Source organism: Poeciliopsis prolifica, unplaced genomic scaffold (assembly GCF_027474105.1).
Source record: "Poeciliopsis prolifica strain line A6 unplaced genomic scaffold, Auburn_PproV2 SCAFFOLD001, whole genome shotgun sequence".
NCBI classification, from domain to species: Eukaryota; Metazoa; Chordata; class Actinopteri; order Cyprinodontiformes; family Poeciliidae; genus Poeciliopsis; species Poeciliopsis prolifica.
In genome coordinates this window covers 17,069,647-17,096,240 of record NW_026562376.1, presented here as the reverse complement: position 1 = coordinate 17,096,240, position 26,594 = coordinate 17,069,647, and the positions used below count along the sequence as shown (strand labels likewise).

At 38.4% G+C, this 26,594-nt stretch overlaps 1 protein-coding gene across 8 annotated transcripts in view; it reads left to right on the top strand.

Annotated features, from left to right (window-relative positions):
* mical2b (microtubule associated monooxygenase, calponin and LIM domain containing 2b) overlaps positions 1 to 26,249 on the top strand; it is a 44,940-nt gene extending 18,691 nt beyond the window's left edge. The window contains exons 6-37 of one of the 8 annotated variants that reach the window (XM_055060683.1): positions 417 to 572; positions 657 to 757; positions 3,398 to 3,655; positions 3,754 to 3,869; positions 4,196 to 4,322; positions 4,749 to 4,833; positions 6,457 to 6,604; positions 7,057 to 7,256; positions 9,353 to 9,447; positions 9,772 to 9,840; positions 9,957 to 10,085; positions 10,629 to 10,793; positions 10,878 to 11,126; positions 11,223 to 11,345; positions 11,785 to 12,126; positions 12,271 to 12,372; positions 12,484 to 12,576; positions 13,477 to 13,663; positions 13,783 to 13,856; positions 14,177 to 14,252; positions 18,842 to 18,997; positions 19,562 to 19,612; positions 20,562 to 20,662; positions 22,058 to 22,282; positions 22,430 to 22,599; positions 22,689 to 23,068; positions 23,505 to 23,578; positions 23,662 to 23,751; positions 24,127 to 24,217; positions 24,648 to 24,756; positions 24,849 to 24,922; positions 25,007 to 26,249. In XM_055060683.1, the coding sequence (XP_054916658.1) occupies positions 417 to 572; positions 657 to 757; positions 3,398 to 3,655; positions 3,754 to 3,869; positions 4,196 to 4,322; positions 4,749 to 4,833; positions 6,457 to 6,604; positions 7,057 to 7,256; positions 9,353 to 9,447; positions 9,772 to 9,840; positions 9,957 to 10,085; positions 10,629 to 10,793; positions 10,878 to 11,126; positions 11,223 to 11,345; positions 11,785 to 12,126; positions 12,271 to 12,372; positions 12,484 to 12,576; positions 13,477 to 13,663; positions 13,783 to 13,856; positions 14,177 to 14,252; positions 18,842 to 18,997; positions 19,562 to 19,612; positions 20,562 to 20,662; positions 22,058 to 22,282; positions 22,430 to 22,599; positions 22,689 to 23,068; positions 23,505 to 23,578; positions 23,662 to 23,751; positions 24,127 to 24,217; positions 24,648 to 24,756; positions 24,849 to 24,922; positions 25,007 to 25,191 (4,601 nt within the window). In that variant the 3' untranslated portion in view covers positions 25,192 to 26,249. Of the gene's footprint in view, positions 1 to 416; positions 573 to 656; positions 758 to 3,397; positions 3,656 to 3,753; positions 3,870 to 4,195; positions 4,323 to 4,748; positions 4,834 to 6,456; positions 6,605 to 7,056; positions 7,257 to 9,352; positions 9,448 to 9,771; positions 9,841 to 9,956; positions 10,086 to 10,628; positions 11,127 to 11,222; positions 11,346 to 11,784; positions 12,127 to 12,270; positions 12,373 to 12,483; positions 12,577 to 13,476; positions 13,664 to 13,782; positions 13,857 to 14,176; positions 14,253 to 16,182; positions 17,208 to 18,841; positions 18,998 to 19,561; positions 19,613 to 20,561; positions 20,663 to 22,057; positions 22,283 to 22,429; positions 22,600 to 22,688; positions 23,069 to 23,504; positions 23,579 to 23,661; positions 23,752 to 24,126; positions 24,218 to 24,647; positions 24,757 to 24,848; positions 24,923 to 25,006 lie in introns of those variants that run through there. The other 7 variants (XM_055060519.1, XM_055060603.1, XM_055060765.1 and 4 more) reach the window with 7 other exon arrangements.
* The last annotated feature ends 345 nt before the right edge of the window (positions 26,250 to 26,594 follow it).

The following is a 26,594-nucleotide window of genomic DNA, read 5'->3' as shown; positions in this document are numbered from 1 at the left end:
AAAGTTTGGATAATAATATTTTCCTAAATGTCTTGGCATGCAAAAGCATTATGAGTTGCTTTCACTTGAACCATGGCGCTTAGATCAAAGTCCAGAAAAATACCCCTACACGATCTGCTCCACACTAAAACACAGCACAGTGTAGCCAGTCTCCTGACAACTGCCAAAACCAAATTATTTTGATTTGACTAGACTTCCTGCGAGGAACTCATTCTTTTCCCAATGTTTGTAGAAGCAATCTGCACATCTAGGTATTGTCTTTTATACATCCTGGCCTCGGAAATTATTAGAAAACATAAAATTCAGTGATTTAGAAGGATAAGTGATTAGCTCCCCGCATGGGTATGCATGTGTTAATTAGAAACAAATAGGAATTTGTATTCTTCCCCCTTTCATTCCTCATCCCTTTTTGGCAGGTTTCAGTCGCAAGGAGTTCAGAGGAAAGTTGGCAATCGCTATAACAGCCAACTTCGTCAACAGGAACACCACAGCAGAAGCTAAAGTTGAGGAAATCAGTGGCGTCGCCTTCATCTTTAACCAGAAATTTTTTCTGGAACTTAGAGAGGAGACAGGTAAATTGTGTAAAGGTGTCAAATTATATGCATGATCTGCAGCTCTAAAGGGATCTGTGTTAAACAACATGCTAACATTTTTAGGAATTGATTTGGAAAACATTGTTTACTACAAAGACAACACCCACTACTTTGTGATGACTGCAAAGAAGCAGAGCCTGCTGGACAAAGGGGTCATCATAAATGTGAGTTCAGTAATCTATTGCGTTGATGCATCAATATTTAAGCTTTCTTTACCGGTTGTTTCTGCCAGTGACGAAACAAAATATTCTACAATTAGTGCATTAACTAAAATTAGCCTAAATGCTAATGTTAGACTAAATGCTCTCAGTGGCATGTGGGACATCACTAGCATCTTACATTGACTTCCTCCATTCAGTGCGCTAAACGAGGTTAATGAATAAAAAAATAGCCAATAGCTTATTTTAGGAAATAAGCTAGGGAAAAGGCACATTTTTGTGGTAATGTTTACTTTGTGGCATTTTGTTCAAAAACCATATAATTTCCTCCGCTCTTTTGAAATAATACTATTGGTATGCAAAAGCATTATGAGTTGCAATAATACTATTGGTATGCAAAAGCATTTTGAGTTGCTTTCACTTGAACTATGGTGCTTAGATCAAGTCCAGAAAAACACCCCTACATGATCTGCTCCACACTAAAACACAGTACAGTGTTGTCAGCCAATTTTCAAAAGAGAGGGGAAATATCTAAGATTTCTGCAGTTGGTAAATTATGCAGGAAAGTGATATTTTTCTGTCTTTTTTTGCCTTTGGTGGTAAATGTATTATAGAACAGACATTAAACACGAAAGTAAAATTCTGATTCATACTTCGTCGCAGTTCATTACCAGAAAAAAAACAAAAAACGCTCATCTGTCAGCATCAAATTAATAACACATTATATTGTTGTTCATGAAACATTAGTTCTTTTGAAATATTGTTTATTTGCTTAGACAACAAATTTACTGTCGGTTAATTTTGCAAAAGTAAAAATCAGATGTTTACTGTGTGGAATTTAGTTACCAGAAAACACGCTCATCTCTTAGCAACAGATTGACAAATAATATTGTTATTGTTCAAAAACCATAAAATTTCCTCCGCTCTTTAGAAATACTACTAATCTTACACTATCTAAGAATTCTGCAATTGGTGAGTTTTGCAGGAAAGTGATTTATTTTTTTGGCTTTAGTGGTAAATATAGAACAGACATTAAACACAAAAGTAAAATTATGATTCATACTTTGTGGCAATTCGTTACCAGGGAAAAACCCCAAAACGCTCATCTCTTAACATCAACTGTAACATGTAATATTATTGTTTATACTGTCAGTTTGTCAATTTTGCAAAAGTAAAAATCAGATGTTTTCTTTGTGACACTTAGTTACGAAGACTTGCTCATCTCTTAGCAACAGGTTAACAACAAATATTGTTGCTGTTCAAAAAAATATGTTTTTTTTAATACTACTAATGTGATACTTCTTTGGAATTTTGCTGAAAAATTATTTCTTTTTTTGCCATTGGTGGTGAATATATTATAAAACAGACAATCAACAACAAAGTAAAAATTAGTTTGTTTAAAAAAAACTCAACTCTTAACACCAAATTAATAGCAAGTAATATTATTGTTTATAAACCATAAGCTCTTTTGAATCTCAGGTTTCAGAAGAGCATACGTTTCTTTTTGATGTTTTGATTGGGGACATTAGTTGCATAACTCCTGTGAAGTGGATAATAATCTGACATGTTTCTGCCCAGCTGTGGTTGAGTTTTTTTTGGGAGGTTTGTTTTCTTTAGCTTCTTGCATAATTTTCACAGGGATTAGAGGAGAATGTGGTGTAAAAATATCTTAATTTGTTCCTGTTAAGTGGTGGCACACAAACAGCGCTGGTAGAAGCATACTGTTTAAGAAAGCAGGCAGCTGATTGTTTTGTCACTGAGCTTTATTTCAAAAGTATCACTGCTTTAATATGCTTTAAAGTTTGTTTTGCTACCTTTAGTGTTAATAAAAATGAAAGAAGCTTGCTTATTCTGTTTTTTTTTTTAAATAAAAATTTATATTTTTCTAATGACATTCTTTTACAAGCCAGAAAATCACAACATTTAAAGTGAAGTCCCAAAGCTGGGAGTCAGATGGCCTTCTGGGAACAGAACGGTTTTGTGTGCTGACCGGTGTAGTGAGCGATAGCACTGCACAGCAGATTATGATAAATAGGGCTCTAATTAAAGCATTACACCTCTCACCTTTATTCCATTTCTCACACGGCAAATAAAAATAAACGTTCCTTGCATTGGAAGAGATCAGACAGCAGAAATGGTTATTTGCAATTAAGAGTAAACTTCAGAGTAAACTTGCAATTGTTATTTGAAAATCTTTCGTTAATAACATGCATTCTTATTATGTAATTTTGGAAATAATCCACAGTGCAAACTTTTTCCAAATGCATTATCCAAGCACATTCACAGGTGTTGAAGTGCTGCACTGCCGATGTAAGATGAGTGGTCTTCATCTCATCTTACATTGGCTATTGGTGCTGAGTGAAATCTCCCTCCGACTGCTGGGTCAAAACCCACAGCACAAGCGTCAGAGGCCACATGGCTGACCTATAACGGCGCCATCGCTTTTTGTCACCATGACACTAATGCAAGGATTGCATTTACCACTTTTTACACAAACAGAAATGTTTTCTGTTGAAAGAGAAGCTCCATGAATTAACCTATAGCAGCTAAATGTTATAAATAGGCTATTTTTGAAAACAGTTTATGCACTTGTGTAATATTGTAAAATATTTGTTTTAAGTTTTGGGGCTCTTCTTCTTGTTCCAGGACTACATAGAAACAGAGCGACTGCTGAACTCTGACAACGTTAACCAGGAAGCATTGCTGTCGTACGCTCGTGAGGCTGCAGACTTTGGCACCAACTACCAGCTGCCATCACTGGACTACGCCATCAATCACTATGGGCAGCCAGACGTAGCCATGTTTGACTTCACATGCATGTACGCATCAGAGAATGCCGCCCTGATAAGAGAGAAACATGGACATGAGCTACTGGTTGCACTGGTGGGAGACAGTCTTCTCGAGGTAAGAGACACTGTTTTTGCATACGTGTGTGTTTTGACAGGGCAGGAATAATTATTGTACTTTTTCTTCTTTGACACAATGTATTTTTTTTATTGCAGCCCTTCTGGCCAATGGGTACTGGTTGTGCTAGAGGCTTTCTAGCTGCTTTCGACACTGCTTGGATGGTGAGGGGCTGGGCACAGGGAAAGAGCTCTTTGGAGATACTGGCAGAGAGGTGAGGATGCATCACTTCCCGCAGATTGAAATTAGTGTAGTTTTATCACTCTGTTGAGTAAGGACATATTGTGATGTTCAAATGACACGATGCTTGTGTAGTTTGTTTAATATGTCTAGCTTAATTTTTGCACAGCTTGAGTTGATTAGTCGGCATGTGACTTCTTCTGGTGAATAAGAATCCAAAGCTTTGAATTTGAAATATTGTCTGTCTGAGACTCTTATTTTGAAGTAAGAAAGGAAGTAGTATTTGAGCCATCTTATTTTGATAGATACAAATAAGCAACTAACATGCCGTGTTTAAAATGTGTCACCCTTCTCTATCAGGGAGAGCATTTACCGTCTGCTTCCTCAGACCACACCGGAAAACATCAGTAAAAACTTTGATCAGTATACAATTGATCCTGCTACCCGATACCCGAACCTGAACTCCAGCTGTGTACGTCCTCACCAGGTTGGTGATTATTTTCCAAAGTTGTATTCAAAGGGACTTTGAATACAAAAAACCCCAAAAAACTAATGGCCTCCTTATCTATTTGCAAGATTGGACATGTTTTAGCTGAGTTCAGCAACAATCGCCACAAAGTGAGATCAAATCTCCCATTCCTCTGCATTTTCAGATGAAAACAAGAAGTAGTGCCTGTGCATCCACTATGTTATAGCACGGAGATGCTTGTGTTAAAAATGAAAGCTGTTAAAAGAAACTTTGATTTCACATCTTTTTAAAAGTGATTTCTTACGGCGCAGGCTTTTGTTCAGCTATTGTGAAATATTAGTTTGCTGGGGCTGCCTTAAATCACTGAAGTGGTTCAAATACGTGTTTACATCAAGCTTTTAAACTAGAAATATTTTGTCACCCATGCCTAAATGTTTCTTTCAGGTGCGTCACTTATTCATTGATGGTCATTCGGGTCTGGTTGAAAAAGGAGGGCTGTCACAAAGACCAGTTAACCTCTCTAGAAAAGGTAAAAATTTTTAAAAATAATAAAAATGCATTCATAAGCCAAACTCTAGAGCCAATCTACTTTTTTTAAAAAGGCTTCAAGGAATTAGGGATTTCTTAAGATGTGGGAGTTTTTCTTTTCTGTTTTTTGGTTCCTCTCCATTCATTGTCATCAGAAACTTGGAAAATTTCAGCATTCTGAAAGGAAAAATTGAGAATGAAATAGAAAAAATAAAAATGTAAAGTGTGTTTATACTGTAGCAAAAAAGCAAAGGGCTTAGAATTTCAGATCTCGAAACAAACTCATCAAATCAGACACGGCGAACTGCAGCTCTACACTTTATTAAACGTGCATATTAATAAACATTTCAGGGTGATTTAAGCTTTGAATGAGTCTGGAACCTCAGTCACCCAGAGTGATGTACCTCTGGACTTCATGACATCATCTCTAAAGTTTATTTTTTGATTGACTGACTGAGTCAGTGCTGGAAGATAATTTATGAAGTTAGTCACTGGCAACTTGTGACATGTTGACTTCACGTTCTGTCTAATGTTTACGATCACCGGGTCTTTGCTTTGTGTTTATATTTAATTAATATCTGAGTGAAAAGTCTGACTAACCTTTCACGTTGTGTTGTGGAAAATAATGAACATTAAAGTGAACGTTTCCCCAGCCCTCTCTCTGCTGACACTTTACCTCTGCCTGAGTCACAGGCTTGGCGCACCTCGTCAGACAGTACTGCCGGGTAACATTACTCTCATATGAGGGTCAGAACTGATGCCTTTCACAGACGTGTGCTGGCATGATGTGCTCTAGTACCAGTTTTAAAACTGTTCAAGGGCCTGTCCTGACAAGTGTGGGCTCATTGAGAGCAGAGCCTCCAGAAGGAGTAGTTATATCACTTACCTGGTGATAAATTGAGAACAGGAGATGTTGTAAACCTCAGGTTCTTGAGCACAAACGTATCCAGGAACTTCACAGCACAAGCACAGTCCCAATTTCACTTTCTGAAAACTCTCTGTAAGATCAATTTATTCAGGATCATCTGACGTCATTCTAAAGTAACTGGACTTATGGCAGATTGATGTGGTCAATCGGAAAGTAACCAGCAGAAACCAACCTGACCTAAAAGGCACTTACTTTATAGTTAGGAGATACCTTAGTGCTTCAGAATGTTTTTTTTAATTCATAGTTTTATTATTGGTAAATTAAGTTTCTTTGTTTATTTTATATACTACTTACAATAAGAAAAAGTCTTTATATTTTCATATGCTACATTAATAACAGAGCCATCTCTTCTGTAAACAAATCCTTGTTTGGCTTGTCAGATTGCATGAAAGTGTGTAAGTTCTGGTTGTTTTCTAAGTAGGACATATCGGGACAAGTTTCTGCTCTACTGCCAAGGTTAGTCCTGGTTTAGCTTCAGAAAGTGGACCAGCTCGCTTGGCTCAAGTCCAAAAGAACACGCAGTTCGAACATTACAGCAGCGACACCATTTCAGAAAACTTTCCAGTCCGGACAAAAATAAAACACACTGGGGAAAGCAATACAGGGACGCTTTCTGTCACAGAAATGTTGTTCCTTCCTTTGACGCTGTGCGGCAATCTTGACTGTATGTACCAACATGTCATTTGTTTCTTGCAGAATCTGAGGTGCGACCTAGTCGACTCCTAACCTGGTGTCAGAATCAAACTCAGGGATACAGGGGAGTGGATGTCACCAACCTCACATCATCCTGGAGGAACGGTCTGGCCCTGTGCGCCCTCATTCACCGGCAGAGGCCTGAACTCATGTGAGGATGCACACAGACGGACACTCGGCACATTCAGGAAGCCCGTTGAGTTGTGGTTCAAGGTCTGCTTCAATGTTCAGGATGATACTCATCCTTTACAAAACGTTGTGCAAACAGTATTTAGTGTTCTGAAGCTTTATTTCAAATCTTTAACTAAGCATGAAGAATCCCTGAGATTTTGTAAAGTCACCATTTCTGAAACATTTATCAGTTTGCCAAACCTTACAGTTGAATGTGAATTTGCAAATTCTCTGTTCAGATCATATCGGAAATAAATCTCAATCATAGACAGGCTGCCTTGACACTTCTTGTTTGTTGGGTCTGCTCCTTCCTAAGAGCTAAGAAAATTGCTTCTTTATGTAAATAAAAGCTCAAAACTAATTGGGTCTCTTCAATAAATTCAAAATACAAATTGTATATAAAGAAATCTCACATTTGATCTCATCCTCCAGTGACTTTGACTCCCTGAACGAGGAGGATGTGGCGAGGAACAACCAGCTGGCGTTTGATGTGGCTGAGCGCGAGTTCGGCATCCAGCCGGTGACTACAGGAAGGGAGATGGCTGGCAGAGCTGAACCAGACAAGCTGCTGATGGTCCTCTACCTCTCCAAGTTCTTTGAGGCCTTCAGGAAGTCATCGCTGAACAACAATGGTCCGTCTTTGTAACAGTTGTTTGTTGATTCATGAGGTTTTTCGGAGATGTTAGGACAATCTTCTTGAAATGCTTGAGGCAAATTTTACTAAGGTAATTTCAATTTCAACTTGTTTTACAACACGTTTAAAATGAATTTAAAAGAATTTTTAAGTCTAGTGTTTGAGGAGGAAATCAAATCTTCAAATCAAATCAGAGGAAAATTTGCTCCGGCTTGTTCTCGTTTTTTCCTGTTGAGTGACAGACGTTCCTATCTAGCCAGGGCAAATGACAAATGCAGCACCTTATCAAAACACTTTAGAGCCTGAAGGACTGTGAGCACGTTTTCCTTTCTATCTGCCACACAGGCTTCAGTTGCATGTTACACAACTGTGGTCAGGTTGGTCCCTGCCAGAAACCATACTGGTATGCATGCTATGTTTGTGGAAGCCTATCCGGTCACATCCGTGTAACTCCAGAGGCCTTCCTCGCTGATCACTCCACCACTGCTGGCAACTGCCTCTGCTTCAGTTTTCATATGTAGCTCTAAATGTTCAGCAGACGTCTGTAATTCAAATCTCTGAAAGCCAGAAAAAATTACAGACTGTAAATGAGCTTTCTCACAGTCCGTTGTGACTGATTATTCTCAGATTATTGAGGAGGTTAGTTGTTTATATAAGGACATTAATGAGGTTTGTATGTTTTTTTTTTAAAGATTATTTTCAAATAATTTCCACTGTAAATATTAGCTTACTTTCAAATATTCAGTGAGAATTCAGATGCCGCCTCTAAAAACCGCTACTTCAGTGTTATTGCAATCTGTTCTTCTGAAAGTGCTTGTGCTGGCTTCAGCTGTCCCATTTCTTCACACAAGTAGTTATTATAAATTCACCAATTTTATACAAAACAATCTTGCGGTAGTTGACTTAAGTTGCTGAGTGAAAGTCTCACCCTTCTCCAATCAGACAGTATTTCACTCCAGAGACTTGAACCACAGTAAAATAATCAACCAGTAAAGCATTACTTCAAGGAAATGTTCTGTCAAAACTAGGGCTGGGACTTTATTGCATTAATTTTGATTAATTAATATAGAGTAGGGATAGAGATTTTAACCTGCTAAAGGTTTTAATGCAGTTAATTGCATTTTTGCTTACATGTAATAGTCCAAAGCAAACACAGATGTCCCCATTTCCAATGTCAGTGTCCACATTCTACATTTCCAAAAGGTTTTTGTTTCAGAGGTTACCTGAGTGATCAGGGGTTCCTGGAGCATTTAAAAGCTGAATGAGTATAATGGCCCTTTGCACCAATCTGATGGTTAAATATTTGTTGTTGAGCTCAAATGTCAATTTATTCAATAATTTAGTAGCAAAGGTGTTTTTTAGTTGAAATTATTAGTTATTTCGTCTACTTGTGGTTTTTCAATTAAAATGCGATTTATTAATTATATACCCAGCAATTAATTCAATTTAAAGTTTGAGTCAGTCTAGATATTGTTTCCTTACGTCATTTGGCTTTAAAATGTCACTTCAGGCAAATGCTGCCCAGGTGAAGGATGGAGAGAAAGATGAAATACTCAAACTGCATCTGCAATAAAAATGTTCATTGCTTTGGTTTTGTTAATTTGGCTCAAACACAGGGGGGTGAAATCATGCTGCTCCAGCTAATTATGACTGTCACTGCAGCAGCCTGGCTATTAGCTCTGCTTGAGTTATCAGTAGTGGCCATAGCATAAACTGCTATGGATTGCTCTTCTTTTTCTCTCTTTGAGTTCAATGTCTCCATTGTTTCATAATGACACAAGTCTTCTCCAACAGAGAGACAATTTTTGGGGCTTAAGACAAGCCCACTTGTCAAACCCCACAGGTGTTGCACAAAAGTTGGAAGAACTGATGAGTAACGGGTATAAATGTCTCGGCTTTCTATGTTTTCATTATAAGTTTTACAAAAAAATCAGGCAGTTAACCAGTAATGGTAAATGGCCTGTGTTAATATAGCACTTCACACTAGATTCACCCATTCACATGCTATGGGACTAACTTTAGTCACATCTTCTCTTGCAACATTAATGCTTCCTGAAACTGATAACCAATAATTGCTGTTTGTTTGTTCTACAGTCCCCAAGGATCCAGATGAAAATGGTGAAGAACATCCACCTAAATCCAACCACAAGGTGCTGAACCTGCCTCTGCCCAGGAAGAGGATACCCAGGGTAAAAATGTTTACATTTCCTTGAAGTGCATGCAAGGCATTATCTTTTACCCCAACAATGTAGCAGTTTGCCATTATATCTATGTACTCCTTCAAATATCAGCATTTGATTAGAGGAACCATAGGTAGAGAAGTTGTTCAATACAGTCTCAGTGCAATCTCCTTTTCAAGTTTAGTATCCATTTTCCTAAAAGACAGTAAAGTTATTTTTGAAGTAGTCCAGTCAATGGCTGATACACTTGTTTTTTTTTTTAATGCTAGGATTATTTAAATACAAGGTGTATTAATCCCTCTTTGAGTTAATCTGTAATGTGGGATCCTCTAGGATGAGAAGAAAGCAGAGGACGACTCTGTTAACAAACGGAGACGGAAAGGAAGCGGCTACCTCACAGAGGTATTCATCTGGAAAAGTCTTTTGGATTAAAGCACTAATAAAACTTGAAGGGTTTAGGTTAACAAAGCAACTCGTCAGCCAGCTCTGCTCTGAATCTGACTCCTCTCTGGCCTCAGTTGTCCTGCCATAGTGCGCCACCTGCCGGTGACGATGGAGAGCTGCGGGAGAACAAGGTCCGCTCCATGGCAACTCAGCTGCTGGCCAAATTTGAGGAGAACTCCTCAATAGCAAAGGTGCACACCAAGGTGAGAATAACATTAGAGGTCAAGTTTATACAGTTACACTTTTGAAACAACAAGACCATGAACATTTAAGAACTACCTGACGCTCAAATATCTAAGGTGATAAAAAGTATGATGCGTAGGTGAACTTCCAGACTGGATTTGTGACACTATTGGTTGTGTGTGTGTGTGTGTATCTTTGTTGCTGTATGCTGTGTTGGCAACCAGACCAAGTCTTTCTAAATTGTAAAACCATTAATGATGGGCTGTAATTGATACACACGGTAAAATAAATTTTGCTGGGTAGAAGTTTGAACTTTTGAAGCGAAGCTAGTAACCGGCTGCTTTCACTTTCATGTAATTTTGCTGTTATATAAAATTATTTTATTATTATTTTATTATTTATATTTTCATCAATATAGTCAACTACATGTTTTCTTCCTCTATCACATCTAACTTTAGCACTTATATTTTCCTCTTTGTGTTAGTTTTGGTCTCTAGTAATGTTTTTGTTTCCTTTATTCTACCTTTTATAACATTTTTATCACTTTTCTGTCCTTGAAACAGTCCAAGGACCCATCTTCTCCTCCCTTTTCTCCTCCTTTGTCTCCTTCCACCACCTTTCCATCTTCAGATGAGGAGGAAGAGGAGGAGGAAGAAAACCCCCGTTTTGCTAAACCCAAATATATCCAACCTCTTTCTCCTCTTCCTCCATCTCGTCCCAAATGGCAGGTATTGCCTCGTATCTCCCTGTATTTAAAAAGAAAAGGGTTCATTCTGTGTGAACTCATCCTCTCCTCATCCTCCTGTTTCCAGCCTTCAATCTACCTTCGGTTGCTGGAGAATCCCAGTTCTGTTTCTCAGCAGACCAGTTTCCTCTCTTCTAATTTATATTTTGATCAGAGCAGCCAAAGTCGTTCTCCATCGCCCTCGCACTTTCAGAGCCCTGTAAGTGTTTCTGGCTCTGAACTTTGTCACACAGAAAACTCCCCAAACCGTCCTACCCGTGTGTCTGATCTGTCCGCTTCGGACTCTGATCCGTCATGTGATGCACCTGAGCAGAAGGTGAATTTAATCCTCCCTTCAAATACACATTACTCCGTATGCACTGTCTCACTCTCTATTTCCTCCTGCTTTGATTACCTCCTACTTTCTCCGTAGACTAAAAATCAGAGGTTGTCGACTAGAGAATTTTCACGCAGGAGTATAAAAGAGAGAGCTGTCCTCCTGTCCACCATGTTTCATGGGTCCAACAAACCACCTGCTCCTCCGTCTGTTTCACAGGTTCTGTATCAGATCAGATGCTGGTATTATACTAATCCAAAAAAAGCATGACTTCTCTTTGCTCTTTGCCCGATTCTGCATTTTTTAGGCTCTAAAATTAGAGTGGATGTCTGTGGAGGAGAATCTTAACAGCAACAATAAATGTATGAATATACAAATATCAAAATAAATAACTGCTTTGGCAGAAAAATGCATCACAGGCAGGAAAATAAAAAAAATCTGTGTAACTGTATAATCCAGACAAGATCATTTTAATACCCTTACTCCTCCATAGAGTTCAGGATGTACTTAAGGTAGAGATTTACCTTCAGGACATCCTTATAGAATCACCATTTTGAAGTTTTCTCCAAATAATTAGAAATATATATTAATAATATATATTAGCAAGTTATTGAGGTTCTCCTTGGTCTGTAATAGCCATCTTTCTTTGGCTCTGTAGGTGGAGTCATCTACCTCCTCCTCTCCTTCCACACCATCGCCTCCTCCTCCTCCTCTGACTCTATCTAAAAGCTCCACCATGTTCCCTGTGGTCCACCCTGTTCCTGATCCTGTCGCTCAGACCTGTTTCACCTCTGAACCTAAAGTGACCTCCTCTCCTCTGTCCTGCTCTGAATCTGAACAAACTGAGCAAAACTCTTCTTCTCGTCCTGATACATTCACATCCAGCAACAAAACATGTTCTTCTGCGTCTTCGTCTTGCGTCAGTAGAAATTTCGAGAGGACGAAAAGGGTGGAAAATGAGCAGCAGAGTTTAAAACAAGCTGAGAAGGATCCCACTAAGGTACCCTTAAATCAGCCATGTGCTCCTTTTTGGTGTTATATTCAATAATTTCAACTTAAAAGTATCTGAAAACAGAATTTTATTAAAAATTTTCTACCACTTTAGTACAATGCCTTACAGTTTTACTGTGTGGTGTTCATTTAGTGCACTGCAGCCTGTGAGGGAGAGCGCACCAGAAGAAGTAATCCAAAATCAATTGTTCGCTCTGAGAGCTGTCCCTCTGGAGCTCCTAGTTACAGTAAAGAGGTGCAAGTCCTAAACCTAAGTCCAAACACAATTCAACAGCACATCACCATAACCTTTGATAAATTCTGTTTTTTCCACTCCCGTTTGTCTTCTTCTTTGTATAAATATTAGCGAGTAGTTGGAAAGGTATCATCAGCAATAGAGGCTAAAGCTCAGAAACTGGCCGTCCTTTATGAGACAGACCACAGGCCCAATGCCGCACCGGTAAGATGCATGTAAATGGCTAAAAGACTAATCCAGACTTGGTACTAATGCGAGTTGTGAAAATTTGGCTTGCTAACAAATATTTCTTAACCTTAGTTTTCTGAGCAGGGAATTTATAAGCTAGGAATACATTCCAGTTGCATGAGTGTAGACATGGTTTTAACAGCATAAACCAATGAAAGCATTTATTGCAAACGTTTACTTGGATACCTTAAAGCCAGAATTTTAACCTTCTTCTTGCGAGGTTAACCACAGACGCAGTTAATCTCCATATGGCTAAGAGCTCAAGAAGCTGCAAATATTTAAAGTTGGGAACAGTACAATTCTACCTTGGACTCCTAGATATCCAACATTTATATATATATATATATATATATATATATATATATATATATATATATATATATATATATATATATATATATATATATATATATATATTTCATTGTGACTTTTCATACTCTTTCATTCTGGTTGTGTGTGTGTCAAATACATTCTTCTGATACTAAACCTTACTCTCAACATGTCTCCATGTTGAGTATTGCAAAATACTAAAAAGTCAAGACCAAATTATCACTAATTTTAGAATTTGTAGTGACCTGTTTCTGACTTTGTATCTGTGTGTTTTTTTTTGTTTTTTTTTCTGTTTATCATCAGCTGTTTGTGTGCTGTGCTGCTTTTCTCACTTGGTACTGATGGATATTTCACCTTTTTTTTGACTAATTGAATTCCTTCAAAGTTCTTTTCCCCCCATACAGAACTTATTTTTGACATTTGATATATGAATCAGTGATTTCAAACATTCATTTTCTAAAGGTTTCTGGAGGAAAAACGCCAAGCAACTTCTCACTAGAGCACTTTTCTTATTTCTTCACCTTTTTCTGATCTTTTTCCCCTCAGTGTGTGGTGCGTAAAGATTTCCCTCCTGGACTCGGCGGCAGCGACATCTGCCACTTCTGCTCCAAACGGGTATACGTGATGGAGAGGCTCAGTGCTGAAGGCTACTTCTTCCATCGCGAGTGCTTCCGCTGCGACGTCTGTAACTGCACCCTCCGTCTGGGTGGACACACATTTGATTCACAGGAGAGTACGTCTGAATCATTATAGCTGATTCTTTTATCAAAATAAGAAGTATTCGTGGGAAAAAAAACAGACTTTTTTTAAATAAAAATTTTTGTTTTTATTTGTTTTGTTATTCCATTACAGGAAAGTTTTATTGCAAGATTCACTATGCCCAGCGTCAATACAACACCAGCTGGGGCAGGTTCAGAAGAACGACGGTAAGATAGCTTTTCAAGTGACTTTTGTTTCACACTTTTACGGCTGTTTAAGAGCAGAAAATAAAGTATTGGTAATATAAATGTAGAACAAAATCAATTCAATGAAGAATTCTTAAGAAGCTCAAACAAAACAATTAAAATTCTTATTATATAGATTTGCGAAATTGCTAAAGACCTTTCTGCTAAATTTATTTCACAAACATAACTGGAAATTGAGAAGGAAAAAATAAAAACTAATTATTATTTTACTACTTTAAGTAGAGGTATGTGCACTGATTTTTTATTTTTTTTTTGTTGCATTTTTATCTGGATTTTTGCAGGAAAACCTAAGCCACCTGAAACCCTCGTCTGTGGACAGCGGGATCAGTTCAGCCGCATGCGCCGTCCAACCCGCAGGTACCCTGGTTTCCTTGATTAAGCGCGGCCTGAGCTGGCCGAGGCGTGCTGGTCGGGCTGTGTGTGTGTTGCCTCAACAGCTGTTGGGAAGTGTGTGTGAGTCTATCACAGCTGTGGGGTCCCACGTCAGGAGCTACTCACAGGACTACATATTCCTGTTTGAGCTGCTGAGCCTTGGCTGTCCTCTGCTCTGCACGATGCATGAGATGTTGGGACAGATCTACCAGGAGCCCCAGCTGACTCAGCAGCAAATCTTCAACCAACGGCTTGCCTAGGAGAGGAACTAATAATGATTTACTTATATGTGGCTTATAGGTGGATACGTACATCTTTGCAGCCTAATCAGTTGTGGCTCATTTAAGTCAAAGCTCCAATTACTACCTTCACTTTCTACATTTAAAATCTCCTCAGTTATTTAGACTTTTTGTAAACTGCATTGATCTCACAAACCTACTTTATTGAGACACACGGCTTCTGCTTAGTGGAGGATAAATGTGGCTTTCTTGAATAGTTTTGAGCAGTCAGTATCTTACCCGCAGTAGACAGCAGCAGTTGCGGCTTGAATTAACGAGAAATTTAAGATTCTTGCAAACAGCTAGAGAGAATGGAAAAAGTCTGAAATTATTCATTCTCTAAACTTTCCTATTAGAGCAAATTCTCTTACTTACTTTTATGATTTAGACTTGTATCATAAATTGTTCATTTTAGATGAGAGATACTTGATCTTTCCTAAAAAAATAAAAAAAATAAAAAGTGTAGCTAGCTTAACTGATGTTAGCTTAAGGCAGGTTAGCTTAGCAGCAGATTTACATTTTTTCTAAATCCCCAAAATTGAGAATGTTTGGACTGTTGACTTCTGTGCTAAGATACTAACTACTTGAGACACATCCAGGTGCTTCAAAACTTCCACTAAAAACTCTGGACATAGTTACTGCTTCGACTCTTTTTGCGAGATTAGCTTAGCTATTATAGAACCTGCAAGCCACACATCAAATAATAATTCCTTTGGCCTGGGCTTTCTCCCCTGCTTCATTAACATCTGATTTGTGGGCATGCTCCAGGAAGCTTTCACTCCACAGTGACTCCATAAGTCTTGGGTGATGTGGATCCAGGACGTAGATTCACCTAATTTTGTTGTCTAGTCAGAGTTTATGGTTTATGCCTAAAGGCTTATGGTTGGTTTATGCCGGAAGTTTTAGTTTTCCTGCATTACGAGATTGTAACCTGGAACATGTCCTAATTCTTACCAAGAAAATTCTGTAAATAGTGTGGTTTCTGTTTTGATTTTCTGGCAGTGATGTGAGAGAACTTGTTTCAGTTGTCTGCTTTCTAACACTGCCCACCAGAGTTGTGCAATGGAAATGCCAAAACAGTATTTTTTTTTTCTCATTATCAAATGTGAAAGGATTCTAAGTCATCAAAAACTCTAGTATTTACACAAAGTGTTAAACAGATACTTTTCACACTTTTTCAGATTAAAGGCTCATTATTTATGGTAGGCTGTTTAGAACAATTGTTGTTTTTTTTAGAATTTTACAAATGTATTTTTTTTATTGTGAACATTTAATTTGAGATTTTTTTTTCTTAAATTAGTAAATATTCATTTCCAGTTATATTTTAGATAATGCTTAAAAAGAATTAATGCAAACCAAAACAATGAGCCTTATTTTTAAGACGGATGTTCTCATGTTGCTAAAAAGCCTATTTACAAACTCTGTTTTGTAATTACTTTAAGTAATATTCTTTTTTATTAAGTCACGCACTGTAACTGATGGCTACTTTTATGTTTGGTTTATTGTTGTATTTGTTTTATTATACTCAGTCTTACAGTATTATCAATGTTTTTCTCAAAAACTTTGCACATTTTGTTTCCCTCCTTCCTTCTTTTTCCACATCTCATTTATTTTCCAATCCAAAATTTGTCTTCCAGCTTCTGTTTCACTTCATTTTGTTCAGTCTGTTTCAACTTTCCAATGCTGCACATTCTGATTGGCTGATTCCTGCCAGCAGTGAAGGTGACGATTGGCCAGATTTGGTCATAAGATCTTGTTGTACTGCTTTTGCACTGGCTGCCTTTTGTAGCTCCATCTGATTCATTTATTTTTTTCCTGACTAACCAAGATAACCAATCACAAACCAGCATGAACCTCAAGCCTAGCATGTTGAAGACTATTTGTAGCATTGTGCACTGTTGAGTAAAACACCAAATCTAATACTGTGCCTGTGTTGAATTGCCGCAATCACTTATAAATAAACTACTTGATGCCATTTCCTACAGTATTTCTAAATGTTTCAGCAATGTATGTAGTTGCCACTATTTTTAAATTATTGTCAAATCGCATTAATAAACCAAAGCTAAATAAAATGCTGCTATGCTATCAGTGTGGTCAGCCAGTTTTATAGATAAGCTTGCTACACTACTATTCCCCTTCTGAAGTAAAAATAATTTAGATTAAATTTGAAAAAAGTGCAAAGATTTGCGTAAAAATCTCCTGGTTTGCTTAACAACCTTCCCATCGCTGATATTGTGCCATGCTCGTCCATGTCGTCTTTACCCTGACCGTCTGTCCAAGCAGCTTTTGAATGTATTCGCTGCCACTCATGCATCAGCAGCATCCCCTTTCCTTCGGCCCGTTTGACAGTGACGTGTCTCCACGTGTGTGTGGTCTGTCTGTGGTTCCCTCTGTTTCAGAAGGAGACCTTCCCACTCCTGCTCCCCTCTCCAGATCTCTCTCATGTACCTCCTAGTCTTTGCTCAGGAAATAATTAGACAGCAGCTTTTTGCCTGTGAACTCGTGTTGGCGGTACGATTTCTATCTCACAGTTGTATCATTGCAGCCTGTCGGTCAATTTTTGTTTTGCCTCTTACACACAAATTTTGTAAAATTGCTTAATTTATGACATTTAGAAGATGTGTATATATAACTATTGACAAATAAATGTATTTGATTGCAATATTCATTTGCAGTGTTATTTGTTACCCGTCAGTTAAATTGCATCATTTCCAAAAGATCAAATATTCACAATGGGGTTCATTCACACAATATATTCTCTACCAGCAAAATTAACACATTTTGTAATCTGTTCATTGTCAATTCTTCTTTCAACTCTTTGAGTTGGCCTAACATCACCCACACAAATCATGCTCATGATCACAGCCTTTAACAATTAACGCGTGCCTTATTTATTTATTTATTTATTCTTTTTTTTTTTAAGAGGACATAGATGCTTGAGTCTGTTTTCTTAAAACAGACTCAGACTCTGTCCATCTTATGGCAAAATGTTGCAAAATTGAAGATTTCCTAAATGCAACAACCTGAGAAAAAGGGTGGCCGTCATGCAAAAGCTTAATTAGTAGATAAAAAAAGTGTTTCGCTATAGAGTCTGTTGACCCCATTCAATCTGAACAGGACTGAAGTGAATCTCATCAGTATGCTTCTATCGGTTTCCTTGTGGGCTTTACTAATGGGTCTTTTCTGTCCTTTCCTCTTGTTTCTTTCTCATAAATAAAAGAGAAAAATTTAACCAAATCGGGAACACTCGGTAAACACCTCTTCATTAACAGAACAAGGCGTTGTTGTCTAGTATTCCTATCGGGATAATGTGTTATGCCGACATGTTTTTTTTTTTTTTTTTTGCTGTGGCCGAGTGGAATCACCTCTGCAAAGATTCTGTACATTGTTGACTTCATTACTCTGTGAGTACACATGATATATACATATATATAAATGTGTGTGACTTTCCAGCGCTTGTACATAAAATGATATCACTGTGACTCTGTAAAGTAGATTGTTTTTCAGTATCTATAGTTGCTTCATAAGTCTATGTGACTGATAGAGGAGGAGATGTTCATGTGTTATGTGGATTACATACATAGACTGAAAGTACTTGTGAAATCTTGAAAACTGTTTTAAACGTTAGAGGAACTGTGAATATATGTCAGAATGTATGCCATAAACAGTAAGAAGAAAGTACACCCTCTTTTAATTCTCGGGTTTTACATGGAAACGTAATAAAAATGATCACACTTTAGGTTTGAAATATAAATTCAGGAGTTCAAACCATCCAATAAATGATGAAAAGTTTGTCATGACCATTGATTGGCACACGGCATCAACCTGACTGCGCACAGCTTCTGGCCATGCTAGTAAATTCACTGCCTCGTTGAGTGTGTATTCATATAATGCTCAGTTGTCAGTAATTCAATGAGATTGCCTGCTTGAGTAAATTTGTTTGAACTGGCAGCATAACCACCATAACATCAAGAAAAAGATGGGGAAAAGTAAACGGGGCAGAAGCGATGCCTGCTGTTCGAACAGCTCTAGAATCAGCTAGAATTATGAACTCTTAATAAGACCGAAGAACAAATATCCTAAAATTGCACAAATACTCAGAATTTTACTAAAAATGATGGCATTATAAGCTTTCAGAGTACAGACCCAGATTGTTTATATATAGTCCCGATGTTTATGACTCTTGAATTAACAGGGTGTACTGTCTTACTTTCACTCTAATTGTCAGTCCAGCAACAACCAATATTTGTTTGGAGTCTGGAAAAAATTGTGCCCACACACTGTAATTATTTACAGGCGAGGCATCCAGCATGCAGTCAGATCAGCTGAGAAAAGATCTGAAACCATTTCCTGAGGATACAGAAATGGGTGTTGATGCTCTGGAGGCTTCCTGCATCGTCGGACCTAAAAAGGGAGAAGGTGCCGGAGCCAGAAGCCAGGATGGCCTCAAAGGTCGGTACATGCGGTCCAACATTTAACTTTGTGAAACTGCAGAAACTGTTTGAAATCCAGTTTTTCTGGCCTCTCTGATGGAGAATCTTGGTTTTAATATTTATAAGCTGTTCGTGTCTCTAAAGTTTCTCAACACATCCATTTAGTGCAACGTCCCTAACCCTGTGTCTTTCTGTCGTTTTGCCTGTGGGTTTTGAACTAATCGGGTGTTTCAACAAGTGTTTATTGTTAACTTCTCTGGGCTAAAAATGGTCTGACGAAATTTCCTTAAAACTATCTTACCAATTAAAGACAAAGGCTTTTGCTTTAGGAAGCCCTAACTGCTCGAGTAGAAGGTAAACGGACTCAAGACCTTCCATCGTTCAGAATATGTTTTTTGGATTTTCTAAACCAACTCGTGGTTCAGGCAATGACACGTTATTAAAGTCTATTACAGTCACACTATGAGACCTTAATTTGGGTTTTCATACATGTATTTATTGTATTGATCTGTTCTTGATGGGGTAGGGTGGAGGGGGATCCTAACACTTCCTCACGGGTCATTTGATTGCATTTGGTCTGCAGGTCACGCTAACACAAAACATAATAATCGATGGAAACGAAAGATTCGAGCAAGTGAGTGTCCCTATAAATGTTTCTAATGGCTCTGCCCTACTTCTCTTTGCTTGCAAAGTTAAACAACTTAAACCTTTGATTCCTCTGATTTGTTACTAACATCTGTCTTATTTTATGTAAACTATTTGTTTTGCTTTATGTCTTTGCGGTTCATATAAAGTATTACCTTGTTTCACTAATTACAGCTGGCTGTACTATGTGGCTTGTAAAGCTGCAGTGGATCAATGCTGATCTGATTTATTTATTTTTCTGGTAGAACTGTGACAAACAAGCATTTCTTGAATCCAGGGTTAAGTAAAACAGCAATACAGATGCATCTCAAAAAGCGAATATCATTCACTTTTGTGCAACTAAGTGCTCATAGTTTACATGTCCTGGCAGACTCTATTTATTGATTAGTCTTAGGTATCGATCATCATATAAATCTACATAACGCCAGTTTACCATTTTGGATTTGAATCACTCAACACCTTTTTTCAATAATATTCCAAATTATTATGATGCTGATGTTTAATAATGTTTAGAAAAACACTTTAGTGATTGAAGAAGACAGAACCAATAGTACTAAAAAAAACTGTTGTGCTACATATTCAACTCTAGATGTCCCTGTAGCTCAAAATTTTTTTCTTTTCTTTTAGTCTTTCATCATTAATTTGGTTCACCTTACTTTAACTCCTATTTTATTTATTTTTTCTCCTTGTATTAACTGGTTTCATTGTTTGTGCCCTTCGCCGTCTTCTCTCACAAATGTCACTCTGATATAAAGTACACAACGTGTCTGGTCACTGGGGGAGAAACGCATCATCACTCTGCGCTCAGCCTTTGAGAGTTCTTGTGTGTGCACGCATGTATGTGTATATGTTTAAAATGGCTCACTGTAGAAGTAGAGCCAAAAACATGTAGGTTTTTGCTGAACAATGTTGAGTTTTTCTGTTGTCTTTGTGCACAGCATTCCCTCTGATCTTCATCAAGCACTTCCGCTCAAGACCAGAAACTGTTCCTGAAGTTGATTCTGACTTTGAAGAAATCACTTCAACTGAGACATGCAGTGTGGGTAGCATTTAAAAAGCTCTGGGTTTTTTTTTTTTTTTTGCATCCAGGTACTTTAATGCCGTGTGAGGGTGTGAAGCAAGGCACTAGTTCTCTATGTAAGGGTTGCAATCAAAACTGCTAGTTCTCTTTAGCTCATTCAAAAGACCAATTTGTACAATTTCTTTAAAAAATGCTTTCTTGTCCAAAAAAACTAAACTGATGACACTAATATAGCTTAATCACATGCTTTGGTCTGTCCAAGAGGACAATGATGGACAGTAATAAATATGGTAAGACATCTGTGTAAAAGCAGACAAACAAAACGATTTAAATTTTTTTTTAAAGGCTTATGGGGTTTTAAAAATTATTTTATGTCCTTAAACATAAAACATTAAATTCCCAAAGCATTGCAAGCAATGTAGCAAAAGGCATTTGCCTGCTTGGTTTCGTCAAACCCTTTTAAAGTTGTCAGTTTATGTCCCAAATTAGAGCTAAAACACGATCAAGCCTTTGGAGACTGTCATGCCACCAAGCATACAAAGCCCAAAAACAGAGAGCTGATTTTATCACAGCCGTAGAGCGTTGGGTAAAGTTCCAGAAATTAAGATGCTAACAGACGGTATTTACTGCATCACTGTCATGTTTAAGCCTCGTGGAATACCTACCAACATGCTCGGCTGTGGAGCATGTTGGTAGAAAAAAATCATTTTCTATTGTGCTTCTTGGCTTCCCAGAAATGCCAGAACATTTTAAAGAATGGGATGCTGTCTTTGGACAAGTTAAACCTGGGTGATCATTGGATTTTCTTGAAAAAAAAAGACCCCAAGCAAGCATTTTAGTCAACCAAAACTTAAGAAGAACATCTTAGAATGGCTTTTAAAATCTGATTTGAAATCTTTGGTGGTGTTTGAGGAAGACAGTTGCAACATAAAAGCCTTCAAACATCTCTGAGCTTGTGGCATTTATACATGAAGAATGAGAAGCAATTTCTATTGAGGGCTGTTTGTTTGCAAATCAGAAATATTTGTTACAAGTAATAAAATCTCATGGATGTATTGAAAAATACAGATTATTTGACCAGAACTGTACTGCACACGCTATTTACATTTGAAGAGAGTCCAGCTGTGAGGGGAGACCAAGCAGACAGGCTCAGGAAAGAAAGTTAAGGAACAAGAAGGGAGCTGATGAAAAAATAAAGAATAACCACGGAAAGTTTGAAATTTTATTTCACCAGGCAAAACATTAAGAACACTTTATTTACAATGTCAGCTTGAAAGTTCTAAAAACACCGAGCCAAAGAAACAGCTTATAAGAAAATAATCAAAAGTGGAAACAAAAACTTAAGCAATTCAAGATCATGACATAAAGTAAACATAATTTAATTTTAACTATTTCCCTTGTTTTTTTTTTAAGGAGCCAAAACCAAAAGCAGATACACAGACTCTGCCTGAGGAAAGTAAGAAGAGTGATGAGCCACTAGCTGCAAAAAAATCAGGTTCCAGCACATCGGCTCCTCGGAGGCGGCTGCTGCTATCCCAGCCTGAAAGAGAGAGGCTTCTGAACTGGGAAGAGGGTCTGAATCCTGAAAACACTCCCATTGACAGCAGCACGACAAACATTTCTCAGCTTAAAAATCAGGTGAGGATTTCACAAAGAAGAGATGTTTCATGCTTTTAATACTCCCCCCTCCCCCCGGTCCTTCAGAGATTCAGACTTAAAAATGTGAGAAAAATTAATTCCACATCATGTTGGCCACATTTTTTCTTTCCTCTGATGTTTTATCAGGTGCAAGCAGAAGCAGATAAGCCTCTGTCCAACTCGAGCCAGATCAGAACAGCAAGTCGGAGCCAGAAGCCAGCATCTTCTTCCTCTGCTTTCCAGGTCATAGCTAACGCCGTCAGGAGGACCTTTAGTGGGATCAGTGAACCCAGCAGCTCCAAGGCTGCTGTTGTAATGTTTGTATTTTTAATTTTTCTTCATTTCAACGCCTAAAAACTTTAAACCGGAACATCATTTGAAATTTCTGTCCTTTCTGTCTTAATAGGAGACACAAACGTAATGTTCTTCGTAAACAAAGGCCCATGTCTGAAGGCGCATCTGATTTCGGCTCACTGTTCAGCCATGAAGACTCTGGGTCATCGGCAGCGGAGAGGAGAACGAGCATGAGTGGTGTCCAGTGGGCTTCTGTGGGGACAGATCCGTGGGGCGAGGGGCGAGACCTGCCGTCCTTATTGCAGCAGGTGTCCCTAAAAAGTCGAAGGGACTCTGAAGGGCCACCGGACGAACTTTGCTCTCTGCCCCGTAAAAGGGTAGATTTGTTTTCATCTCTTAGGCTCAGGAAGAGGGGCCTATCAGAGAGTGAAGGGAAGGAGCAGGAAGCTCAAAAGGAAATTAAGACATTTCTGTCCAACCTGAAAAACAAAAGTGAGTCTATGTTGCGCATCTGGAAAGTATTCACGGCGCTTCACAATTTCTACGTTTTGTTGCATTACGGTCTTGTTCCAAATTGTATTAATATTCGACACACAATCACACCATTATGACAGCATGAGAAAAAGTTTGAGATTTTTCTATTTCAAGTGTATTAGAAATAGAAAACCAAGAAAACACGTTTACATAAGGATTCACAGCCTTTGCTGAAAATGTTGTTAATTCACCTTTGGCAGCAATTACAGCCTGGAGTCTTTTTGAATCTGATACAACAAGCTCAGCTCATCTTTAGGCAGTTTTCTTTTTGTGCGGCGCTCCTCTGGCTCCATCACGTCAGATGGAGACGTCTGTGCAGCTGTTCTCAGATCTCTCCAGAAAATGATACATTTTTCTGATTTTTTTTCTTTTCTTCTTATTATTATGTATCTAGCCTCTAGTGAACAGAGTTTGGAAGAACTGTCCTCAAGTGGGGATGAAAATGAGAACCTGACGTCCACCAACAAGGTGCGTACAAACGACCTCTACATTCAGGTAGACGTGCGAATCCAGTGGACTGTGTTTGAGACGTGTTGTTGGTCATGTTCCAGCTGTCCTCAGACCGATTAAAGGAAAAGCAAGAAAAGACTGCGGCCCAGCAGGCCAAACGAGAACAACTGAAGAGGCTTCATCGAGCTCAGGTGCTCCTTTATTTCCTCTATAGAGATATTTGTTGCATTGCTTCAAAACACTCCATCTAAAGTGTGACCTTATCAAAGTGTGAATACGGCTGTTATCTGTCAAACTGTAGAGCTTTTTGTGTTGGATGAGTATTTTTTAGCACAGTGTTTATTTTGATGGCTGAGTTTCAGTGAGGTGAAATGTTCTCTTTTTTTCTGTTTTGTTGTACTTGCAGTTATTTTCTTATATATTTGAATTAAAATAACGCTTGTTTGGCATAAGAATTCCTATTTTTAAAAAAGTACCGGCAGAAATGTTATTTTCTGAAAACTAAAACCCTATCTCCATTACTTGCCTGCCTTGCTTCTAACCCTCATGCGTTTGTTTTTGTGCAGATAATCCAGAGACAGCTGGAGGAGGTGGAGGAGAAACAACGCGATCTGGAGGAAAAAGGAGTGCGAATAGAGAAGATCATCAGAGGAGAAGGTACTTGTGCACATATTCAGATCAATCCCTCATAACTTCCTTTAGAGCCTGGAAGCTTTAAGCCATCCACCTTTAAACAGGAAATCCAATCAAAGCTTTGCCTTTCTTCTCTGAAATTGCACCGACTGCACAGTCCTCTGACTGTTTAGAAGGACGCTTTCTCTTGAAGCGTCTGTCTGGTTAAAACCCTCAATGTACTTAATGGTTTTATTCACAGCAGACACCAAGACTTCATTATTGATTCATGTTTTCACAGTAGAGCGCTTTGTGCTTCAGTGGAGTTTTCAGTGAAGACTTGCCTTTGTGAGTGGTCAAAGCCTGATGTATTTCTCCCAGCAATGGCCTTGTGGAGACGGCATCGAATCACTCACACAACTCCAAGTCTTTCCTCTTTCTTACTGCGTTTCCTCTTAATTTCCTCCCTTCGCAGATTCTCATCAGACTGACGAGCGTGACGAAGCCCAGCTCTATCAGGCCTGGTTTGAGCTCGTCCTGGAAAAGAATTGGTTGGGGCGCTACGAGTCAGAACTCATGATCTTGTGAGTGGCAGCCCGGAGATCACCTGCATGTGAAAATATACTGTACAGTTAAGATTGCTTGCCATTGAAGAACTACAACTCTTGTATCTTAGTGCCCAAGATCTCGCGCTGGAAGACACACAAAGCCGGCTGCAACAAGATCTAAGACGGCGAATGTCAGTCGAAGGTAAGTCCTTCATCTGATGGTTTCATAGTCAGGCACAAGGAATACACACTTAATTTTTCTCTGTACTTATTGATGTTCTTTTAGATACAAACAAAAGCGCCTCCGAGCTGCAAAAGGAGATGGAGATCCTGGCTGAAATGATGAGGACGGTAGAGAAACGGGATATGCTAGTCTCCATATTGGAGGAGCAGAGATTGAAGGAGAGGGCGGAGGACAAGGACCTGGAAAGCCTGGTGCTGTCCAGGGGTTACGAGTTTCACTGGGCTTAAGGGAGCAACACTCGGGGGCAGGAGAAGCTTGAATGATTACTGGTTGTTGATGATGTTGAGCCAACCGTGTGAATTTCTAGTTTGCATCCACCCTTTTTTTACGGTTTAAATCTGGCTGTGGCGTAGATGCACATATTTTGACAGGTGAGGACGTTTTTTCAGCGTAAGAAAGCTTAATTTCATTTGGTTTTCTTACTGTGTGTAATTTTGAGACTAATAAGGAACAACATTCAGCTTAAAACAACTTTGCCAATGAGGTTGTTTTATATTTACCTATAACTATATATACAACAAACTCTGGATGACTGCTTTAGGCTGCTTCCAGGCTTAACTATAAATGTAAAACTTCACTGGAGACCACAAGACTTGACACTTTATTGAGATTTTTATACTTTGCACTGTGTAAAGAGTTAGAACAGATGTTGATTTCAGAAATATCTTGTGTACAAATAATCTTTTGTCACTTTGTGTGCTGCTGTGCATCTGACTGTAATTCCTTGTGAAAACGTGATCCTGTTATTTTCTTTTGTGCTTGGAAAAAAAGAAAAAACGGAAAAAAAAGAAAAGTATTTACACCCTGACAAAGACACAAGAGACACGGCTTCTTCCTAAACCTCTGAGGCAAAGTCTCAGGGTGTGAAACCGATACGCTCCTGGATGAAACTGTCCTGTCATCTTCTAAATCAAAATCCACCAGGCAATTTTGTGGAAGGAGCTCGTGTGTCTTAAATTTAGATATTCACCGTTTCCCGTTCTATCAGTAGTTTTGTCCTACTGCGACTGCTTTTTGTTTGCCAATGGCTTCATCACACTCTTAGAGCTTCAGGTCTACATACATATAGGAATATGAGTGATATGTTTACACTTTTAGTCCTGGAACAAGTCATGACTCTGGCATTTCATTTTTTTGAGAATATTTTCCATGTGCTGTGAATTAAATAATTAATCTATATTTCGTGTCTAATTAAAGTTGTGTCAGGGTTCTTTGTTTTGTTTTGAGTGGGGCAAATGGGTGACATTTCTTCAATAAAAATACAGTTTGAATACTGTTGAAATGACTCAGTCTTTTGGAGGCAGTGATTTTGTTGTGGGTGTGTCGGGCGAGGGATGTATTCTTGTCTTTTGCACCATTCCCTTTGCAAAGAAAGTTGAACAAAAAGAGCAGAGCTGCTGCGGTTCTCCATCAAAAAGAGTCAGGCGAGATGGTTTGGACATCTGATTAGGATACCGCCAGGACAAGTCCTTTTAGAAGATTCTTGGCCTCACAAGACAAACTGTATTTTATCTAGGACCATGATTGAGGACCACTGACCTGTCTGTCTGCGTCTTGTGAATTTTTGGTAATAAAAAAAAAAAGTTTTTTTTTTTTTTAATTCAGTGAAGTTACTGAAAGTGGGTAGATT